Consider the following 10,000-nt stretch of genomic DNA (forward strand, 5'->3'; position numbering starts at 1 on the left):
TGTCAGACAGGGGTAGGGAGGGTAGGACAGGGGTAGGGAGGGTAGGTAGGGAGGGTAGGCCACGAGGGAACTCTCGTTGCCTGCAGAAAGGCTAAAAATACGTCTTTTTTTTACAGTGCATTTTCCGTTGTTATTCTGCAGATCAGAAACAATCATGCTAAGAAAAACAACAGGTTTTGATAGCTCAGACCTATCAATGATCCTGTCAATGGTGATACTCAAGCCTCTAGAGCATGGAAGTTCAACGTTTTCAGGCTAAGGACCCCTTAGCTGAGAGAGATGAAGCAGGGACCCCCTCTATATTGTATAAAATTGTGTTTCAGATAAAACACAAACTTTTTTACCTCTACATCTATAACTCTTTGCCAAAAAATAGCCGATCTACAAGCTCGCTGTGAGTAGATCTGCTATTTTTGGCTAAAGTTTGGATGCTAGGATGCTAAGAAAAGGGATGCTAGGGTTCAAGTGGTTAATGCAAAAAACAAAAATCATATCACACAAAGATTTGGTGGACCCCCTGTAGTAACTCTAAGGATCCCCTAGGGGTCCCGGACCCCCTGTTGAAGACAGGGGGTCCTGCTCTAGGGTCCCTGCTCTAGGGTCCCTGCTCTAGAGATCACCAAATCTAGGGTGCAGTGACCATATGTTTGTGTGTGTGGGCCCGTCGACATGTTGAATGTAATGGTTGTTATGTTACATGCTTTTATTTTCCATGTTTTAGCGTTTTTGTCTACAGGCTGACAAGGGAATATAACCTTATTTTCCTTTTTATTGTCATTGATTATTAGAGGTGACCAATAGTCTGCTAATCAAGCGTGCATCAGCCACGTCGTGCGAGGCAACAGTCTGGCTTTGTGTAATCTCTCAAGAACAGATTCTCGTGTGCGTGTTAGCTTACAAGTGGGCGTGCCTTCAGATCAGGAAGCAGGCTGCGCTTTACCCAATCAAATGTAGTGGGCGGGATTTACTGTCTGTGCGCTCCTTTCCCACTGAAAACAAACCAAAACTCATTTAACAATAGCGTCCTTGGAGCAGACAAAACCACGGAAAGATATTCACATTTTAACTTGCTCCTTCATCATAGAAACAAGTGGGCTTATAACCAAAACAATCCATGTTCTCTGGGAGAAATGGTGTTAGTGTTCTGTGTAGAAATATTGTTAGTGGGAATGAAAACATAAGCGCACCACTTGAAGTGGAGCGCTGAGGGCAGACCAAAAACCCCGGTTTCCTTGCGCACGGGTGCTCCATTCAGCTCGGCCCAGAGCCAAGTGAAAGAGTAAAAAACAGCAGAGGGCGCTGTTTTTCCTTTTTATTTGGCGATGGGTTCCCAGATTGGGCTTTGTGAGACTCCACTATCAGACAGCTTAGTGAGGAAAGCCACCTCCATTTGGCAGAGTTTTTAAAGCACTACACACAGTTGGCCAATAGATTAACCCCTTCAGACCGGGAACACATCTCATGTCATTTTTGGATGTCTTTGGGCTATCGAAAAATAGCAGATTTACAAGCTCATAGCTTGAGCTATGAGCTTGTAAATCTTTTGTAGATCTTAAAATGACACAAATAATGCTTTCCCGGTCTTAAAGGGTTAAATAGTTTCCGTGCTCTGATCTCTCAGCAAATCGATTTGAGGGAAAATCGTGATCTTTTTTTTGTTTGTTGCATATATATATATATATATATATATATATAATTTTCTTCCCCAAAACTTCTGGGTGTAATTAGTGATTATCTCACCTATTCTCCCCCTGCAGCCAATCACAGTGCAGCATTAGTGGATTTCGTGTCCAGTAATCTCTTGGCCGCGCCGGCAGGGTTTTCTGGGTAATTGAGGCCAGGAGGGACGTGTGTGTGGAGGAGGGAACATTTCCAGCTTAATTCACCTTTATCACAACCCAGCAGACGTGGAGGAGAGAGACCTGTTTAAGAGCCTTATCACAACCCAGCAGACGTGGAGGAGAGAGACCTGTTTAAGAGCCAGGGATTCTTGAGATGCTTCCCTCAATCTAGCGCTGCATGGACTGACCATTTCAAAGATCGTATCGCTTTCCTCTCCGCGGTCGCTCAGATCGCTCAAACCCAGCGGTCTTTCCACAGGTGTTTCACCCAGTGCCAATTATCTAAGTCAGGGGTCTTCAACGTTTTCAGGCCAAGCTAGGACCCCCTAGCTGAGAGAGAGATGAAGCAGGGGCCCCCTCTACAGTATATTATATAAAATTGTGTTTCAGATTAAACTTTTTTTGTTTACTTGGTCTGTTCTTTTCCCCTCTACACTTTCCCCTCTACACACTATATACCTCTTTGCCAAAAATAGCCGATCTACAAGCGAGGCGTTGTGAGCTTGTAGATCTGCTATTTTTTGGCTAAAGTTCTCCTCAGAAAACAGATGCTAGGGTTCAAGTGGTTAAGGTTAAAAAAAAAAAATCATATCACACAAAGATTTGGCGGACCCCTAGTAACTCTGAGGACCCCCTAGGGGTCCCGGACCCCCTGTTGAAGACCCCTGATCTAAGTAATCCTGGGCGCTACTCTCCCTCTGCCAGCTTAGGGAGAGCCTAGAGCCGAGCTCGTGCCTACTTCAATGCATGAGAGCTAGCAAGCCGCTTCTTGTCACCTCACCTGACAGGGGGGAGTTTCCCGGTAGGACGTAACTTCTTATCACCTGACAGGGGGGAGTTTCCCCGGTAGGACGTAACTTCTTATCACCTGACAGGGTGGAGTTTCCCCGGTAGGACGTAACTTCTTGTCACCTGACAGGGGGGAGTTTCCCCGGTAGGACGTAGCGCGTGGAAGGAACATGTTATTCCAACCAGTTCCTTTCCCCTCCATCAGGCGCCCCGGCTGACCAGGGGGAGGCAGTATAGAGACCAGGGTTACTGCGTTTTTTGTGAGGGTACATGCCCGACACGGGGAGAACATGCAAACTCCATTGTTTTTTTGGGGGGCTGACGGGTTTCTGCCGCTACCCTTGTAGAGGCAGAAACCCATATTTCGCGAGAGAAATAAGCAACCAGGTCTATGAAAACAAGCACAAAAGAAGCAACTATATAGCCAAATGAGCACTTCAAACCTAGGGTTCGTAGGGTTAGCGGGATGTATCGTTTGAAGAGAGGCATGGTCAGAATTAACATTGACGTATCACAGCTCGCCGTATTCAAATCACACAACATGTATTTTCTTCACACGCGCGTGGCTTCATGCAAAGCCTGGCGGCACTGCTTGTGTATCGTCGATGTCGGGCGGAAACCTTGTATCTCCATCTCTCTACATCGTATGTGTTTTAACCATTATTTTATACTTTGGCTATTCAAAAATAAAGATCTACAAGCTCCGCGCTACGAGCTTGTAGATCTGCTATTTATTTTTCTTAAATAGTGAAAATGTGTGCAAATCTTTGAATATACTGTATTATTTTATTTTTTTTACAAAAATCTTTGCTTCAGGGGGTCCCTGGAACAACATATTTTGAGATGGGGGGTCCGCAGACGAATACATATCATTTTGGGGGTCCTTGATATGAAAACGTTTGAGAACCACTGATATATATATAGCAGCATAGGTTTTTCAGAACCTCTGCCCCACATTTTTCACATGGGCCTGTCATAGCGCCACCAGGAGGCCAAGTTTTGCAAAACCCATTTGTTCCCATTACTCCTACAGATTTTATCCAAATGTCATGCAAATCAGTACACAGTATCTCTATAGTCATGTGATCAACCCGGATATGTCCGATTTCCCATATTCCATCCTCATTGGTTAAGGTTGGCTTCCAAAGTTTGCAGGATTGGTCCGTTTTGAACAAAATGCCTCAAATCATGAACGCAGCTTTCCATTTCCATAAAATTGCACACGCACATTCCCTCTAGGCCGAGGAAGAAATGCCACCCCTTTCACATTGGCCTGTTATAGCGCCACCAGCAGGTCTAATTTAGCAAAACACATTTTTTGAAAGAAATGCTTCAAATCATGAATCCAGTGTCCGATTGAAAGGTCTAAGAAGAAATTACACCCTTTTCACATATTTCCCTATTATAGCGCCACCTGGCGGAGACCTGTGCTCCGAGGAGCACTTTTTCTAGTTGTAAATATTTTAGTAGATTAATTATCAGCATATTATCTGGATGGAAATCCCGATCAATATTGTCCTTAGAGCCTGAGCCAGTGTGCAGACTCTATTTCCTTTTGGATGTCTGTCTGTTTCTGCCCAACAGCCCAGCTCCTGGCATTTTAATATTTGCACGTGTGTGCTTTATTAATTTATGTGTTTGCTATGTGTAACAGAGAGGACCTCTGGTACTGATGTTTGGCACTTTATAGCAATTTGCACAGTTGTAGTTTGTACAATTAACACTTACCCTGCCAGAGTTTTAATAGAGCAGTCTGTAGCCTCTGCCAGGTGTGAATTGTTTGTCCGTTTGAATTTTAACATTGAAGTGGATGGAGCAGCAAATCTTTGGAAATTGTTATCTCCTTATTAGTTTTGAATATCGAAAAAACTTCAAAACTAAAAAATTAGAGAATCTTTTTAGATTTTTTTTTTTTCTTTTAAGTTTTTTTTTTTTTTGTTTTTTTGTTACGTTTATAAACGTCTTTGGCAGGCAACAGCTATTTTCTCAAAGACGTTTATAAACGTCTTTGGCAGTTATTGTGTTAATCATGATTTTATCTCGTTTTTGGTCGGGTGCACTCAGGCTGGACTCGGTTCCATTCGGTTTCACTCAAACTCGCCACCTGATTGGCCAACCTTCGCTGTCAATCACAGAACATTGAGCGAGGACGCTGATAGGACAGTTCATGTTGAGAAACACCCAGACAGGCCTGTAGGCCAGACTCACTGCTGAAAACAAATGGGAATGAGTTTTCCGGAGGGAGGGGTTTACCAGGCTAAGGTTGTTTCCATGTTAAACCCTCCGCTCTCTTCCTCTCTCCTTTAGGACCTTGGTGGGGGAGGGGGTCCTCCTCAGAGGAACTGTATTAAACCCTTTTCTCTCTCCTCTCTCCTTCCAGGACCTGGGTGGGGGTGGGGGTCCTCCTGAGAAGAACTGGAAGGGCATCGCCATCGCTCTGCTGGTCATCCTGGGGGTCTGCTCCCTCATCACCATGTCAGTCATCCTCCTTACACCAGGTAACCTCCCAAAAAAATCCCTTATAATATGGGGTTTTGGTATAAAAACGTTTGAGAGCCCCTGCTATAGGGCATAGCAGTGGAGGCCATTTTCTGGTTCCACTCCAAAATAGACATTTTTCCCATTGACATTTCCAAAAATATTGATATGGAATATTTAAAGCCTAGAATCAAGCCATCCAGGGTCCTGGTGAATCATGACCATAAAACGTTTGATTCTGTAAAAAAAAACTTTTTGAAAACGGCAAAACAAAGGGTATTTATTAGATATAGTATGTCATATAATTAAATATAAAATAAAATAAAATCACAGAAAAAAATGTTTTATGCTCATGATTCACCAGGACCCTGGATGGCTTGATTCTAGGCTTAAAATAATTGATATAAATATTTTTGGAAATGTCAATGGGAAAAATGCATTGACTATTTTGGAGTGGAACCAGAAAATGGCCGCCACTGCTATGCCCTATAGAGTGTTTGTTCAAACAGGAGTCGCCCCGTCTCTCCAGCTGTTTAATAAACTGAAAATCCATTTTCAGATGGGTGGCCAAATTTCAGCCAATCAGGAGAGAGTACCCAATTATCAGATTACATTTAACAGTGTTCCAGTTCCAATTGTGTGTCTGCTAATTTCTTGTGTATCCTGTGTGAGTTCTCTCCATCCTGATTGGATAAAATTGGTATACCTGACCTCTAAAATGATCTCTATAGCAATGAGTACAATCAGAATATAGAGCTATTTAAAACCTATTTTAACAAAGGAACATCACCCTACCGTAAGTGGTTAAATTATGTGCAATGTGGAAGTAAAATGGTCACAACTGATCACCATAAATATCCACTCTTTGTGTTCCATGGCTGCTTTACTGGGGTTGCTTTCAAAGCAGGGATTTTGAAGGAGCATGCTGAGAGAAGAGAGGATCTATCTCCTTCTTCCTGCTCCTCTCTCTCCTCTCAGCATGCTGAGTGGAGAGAGGAGGAGGAAGAAGGAGATAGAGCATCTCTCCTCTCAGCATGCTGAGAGAAGAGATGCTCTATCTCTTCTTCCTGCTCCTGTCTCCTCTCTCTGTTAATGGTTTATGATTCATAATTAAACATCAAACATGTTCAGAGGCAATGTTTGAACAGCTGAGTGTTTCCTGCCATACTAATGATCATTATGATCAATATGTGTATAGCTATAGCGTGTGTGTGTGTGTGTGTAGATGTTATGAGTTGCTGCGGCACAGTGGTGTGTGTGCAGCTAGATTCAGATTAGAGATGCGCCGATGGACTTTTTCGTCACCCGAATCCGCGTGTACGCGTTCATTATCCATCCGCGGCGATTATATCATCCTATTTATAGATCCGCACCGACCTGGGATGCACATGGGATTCTATATGGATATAAGTACTTGTACAAACAATGTCTCTCACCACTGTCGCGATGTAGTGACTGTATACAATACATCCATATCCATGGTAACAACAAGATGTAGTGACTGTATACAATACATCCATATCCATGGTAACAGCAAGCCCTCCGTCACTTTATCACGACGCAACTTTTCATAAGACATATCTATAAGCCTCGTCGTCGTCAGCAGGGTTAAGAACTTCACTAAATCACTCCCTCGCCAAACTTTTATTTCCCCTTTCTTTTTTTAATTTAGTTTTAAACCCTCAGTTAAGTTTCTCTCACTGTAGCTGCCTTTAGTCCACTGTGTTGTTCTTTGGACGTTAAAGGACCCCATGCCGGCAAAAGCAAGTGTAGTAGGCGGCTAATTTGTGCCTGATGGAAAATAACGTAATATTAAAATACTACAAACGCACGCACGCAAATAATGCGGGAATTAATTTCCCACATTATTTCACCCGCGGTTTATCCAATATTAACTAATAATTATATTTGATCGACCCAAATCCACCCAAACTGTGGTTATCCGTGGCAAACGCGGCTAAAACCGTGATCCGCGCATCTCTAATTCAGATGCTTCATTTCTTTCCATTACCTTTAACCCATTAAAACCCGGAACACATCTGTGTAACCACTTAAACCGTCATTTTATACTTTGGCTATTCAAAAATAGCAGATATACAAGCCATATACGAGCTTGTAGATCTGCTATGTTCTTTTTAATCGTGAAAATGTGTGCAAATCTTTGAAAGCGATTGGCTCTATTGGCTCAATGGTAAACAGGTCAACACTTGCACAGGAAACCGGGTTCAAATCTGGGGTGGAAGGATAGTGCAGCTTTAATCCATCTGACGCTGGTCGTAACAGAAGTGTATCTCAGCACAAGAAACAGTCCAGTGATGTCTGGCTGTGAGCCAAACAACAGCCTGGCCGTGTATGTGTCATAAATATTCTCTCTAATTGACAATCAGTGAGTCTTTTATGATGGAGGAACCTGTGGAGTATATTGGACAGTGTTATGCCTTCAATATTCTGTACGCGTCATGATGCATAAACTGTTAGGATGCAACAAGCACTTAACTCGTTAAGACCGGGAACGCATCTGTGTCATTTCAGCTAAAACCATTATCTTATACTTATTGGCTATTCAAAAATAGCAGATATACAAGCTCGTAGCACTTGTAGATCTGCTATTTTGTGAAAATGTTTTAAAATTGTTAACAGTTTTTAACTCAAATTTTTGCTTCTGGCGGTCCCTTGAACAAAATATTTTGAGATGGGGGTCCGCGGCCAAATACATATTTTTTTTTTAAAGATTTGCACACACTTTCCACGATTTTTCAAAAAAATTGCAGATCTACAAGCTCATGTGCCGTGCTATGACCTTGTAGATCTGCCATTTTTGAATAGCCAAATAAATCTTAAAATTACATTAAGACCGTTCCGGGTCTTAATGGGTTAACCCACTTCCAGCTGGTGAAACGGCTTTCAAAGTGAAACAGACAAGCATAACACAATCCTAGAAGTCATCGGCCGGCGTCTGATGATCATTTAGCCTCCGGGGGGGGCGAGAGAGACATAATGTTCCCGGGCTTCTCTCGTAGCCATCAGCAGATATATCCGGGCCAAGACCTTTTGTTTACCGTGCGTCTGCCTCTGTGTACGGTTCGATTAGAAACCTGAGAGTGGAGTTGAGAGGTATAGCGTGTACGACCACTGGATTGTCTCACAAGTAACCACAGTTTTCTTTTATTGTCTCCGCCAGGCCGAAAGGCATGGCGAGAGAGTATGTTTTGCCCCTTGTCCGTCCGTCCGTGTGTCCGTGTGTCCGTGTGTGTGTCTGTCCTGTCTGTGTGTTAGCAGCTAATCTCCGGCACCGTTGGCCCGGTTGCTCCGAAACTCTGCACACACACTCCCTAGATGCCAATTCAGAACCTCTGCCCCAATTTTTTCACATGGGCCTGTTATAGCGCCACCAGGAGGCCGATTTGTGTAAAACCCATTTCTTTACATTACTCCTACAGATTTTATCCAAACGTCATGCAAATCGGTACACAGTATCTCTATAGTCATGTGATCAACACGAATCTGTCCGATTTCCCATATTCCATCCTCATTGCCTATGGTAGGCTTCCAAAGTTTGCAGGATTGGTCTGTTTTGAACAAAAAGCCTCAAACTATGCACGCAGCTTGCGAATTCCGTGAAATTTCACACGCACATTCCCACTAGGCCGAGGAAGAAATGCCACCCTTTCACATTGGCCTGTTATAGCGCCACAGCAGGTCTAATTTAGCAAAACACATTTTTGGAACAAAATGCCTCAAATCATGAATGCAGTGTCCGATTGCCGTGAAAGACCTAAGAATAAATGGCACCCTTTTCACATTGGCCTATTATAGCGCCACCAGGAGGCCACAATAACGTACCTGACCTGGCGGAGACCTGTGCTCGAGGAGCACTTTTTCTAGTTTTGTATTATTTTTTTAAATTTAGAGTAGCCAATAATTTTTACCCCCGAGCACCCCCCAAGTAGCCACAGTTAACTCTTTCACTGCAAGAATAAATAAATGAATGAATCACCCACTGCCAGCGATTTTCTTAACCTTTTCAAGTAGTCACAGAACATTTATCTCCAGTATGATGGATCCCCTGACGGTTGCTAATCACTGAGGGTTTCACTGTGCTTCTGCAAAAAAACAAAAAACATGTTATTGCGCCCCCGTTGGCTTGTTATAGGCCGTTTAAAATAGCATGTCTCGTCAATAATGCATAGTAAGACACAGGAGGCGAGATACAGACCATTTCCAAAGACGTTAACCAGGAAGTGAATGGAGCAGTTAAATCTCGGGATCACGTGATCTCCTGGTTCTGTGTGCATCTGTGGATGAAATGGTCACTCACGTGTTAGCGAAGAGCGCCATCTAGTGGAAACACAAAAAAGTCGTAAAAGTCGTCTTTGGCAATGTCCGTCAGGGGGGCGCCTGAGGGGGGCGCAGTGGTAAAGTGTCTGCCACCACCACGGCGGTTGTGGGTTCAAATCCACCGTGATGCATCTGCCTTCGTAGAGTGTCTGTTCAATCACAATTGGCCCGTGTTCGGGGGAGGGAAGCCGGGGTGGGGAGTGTTGGGCGGGAGGAATAGGACAAAGGCTCTATACGTCCTCCTGCTGGGGGCTCCTCACTGCAGGTGACGAGTCAGTAGGATACAACAGCAGAGACAGGAATGGGGAGGAATCAATCACTGTTAAATCGGGGAGAAAAAGTAGGGGAAACGAGGAGTAACAAAGGGTTAAACCCTTTGTGATCGCTGTGATCGCCGATCGAAAACGGCTCGCTTCCACCACGTTAAAAAGAAATGGAGATATTAAGCTTTTAGTCAAGGAGTTAACATTGTAAAGGCCGACCGGAATGATCCACATCCGGCCTCTCCTTCTCAGAAACTCCTTGGATGATCCCAAAGTTTCGTTAGAGCGCCC

The 10,000-nt window shown here is 43.7% G+C and overlaps 1 protein-coding gene across 1 annotated transcript in view; it reads left to right on the top strand.

Moving 5' to 3' along the window:
• LOC308105816 (inactive dipeptidyl peptidase 10-like) overlaps window positions 1-10,000 on the top strand; it is a gene marked incomplete at both ends in the record, with an annotated part of 317,527 nt that overhangs the window by 175,130 nt on the left and 132,397 nt on the right. Inside the window, 1 exon segment of the mRNA XM_080456741.1 lies at window positions 5,011-5,128. Coding sequence (XP_080312867.1) covers window positions 5,011-5,128 — 118 coding nt within the window.

Source organism: Gymnoscopelus braueri (assembly GCF_963280865.1).
Source record: "Gymnoscopelus braueri genome assembly, chromosome: 18".
Lineage (NCBI taxonomy): Eukaryota > Metazoa > Chordata > Actinopteri > Myctophiformes > Myctophidae > Gymnoscopelus > Gymnoscopelus braueri.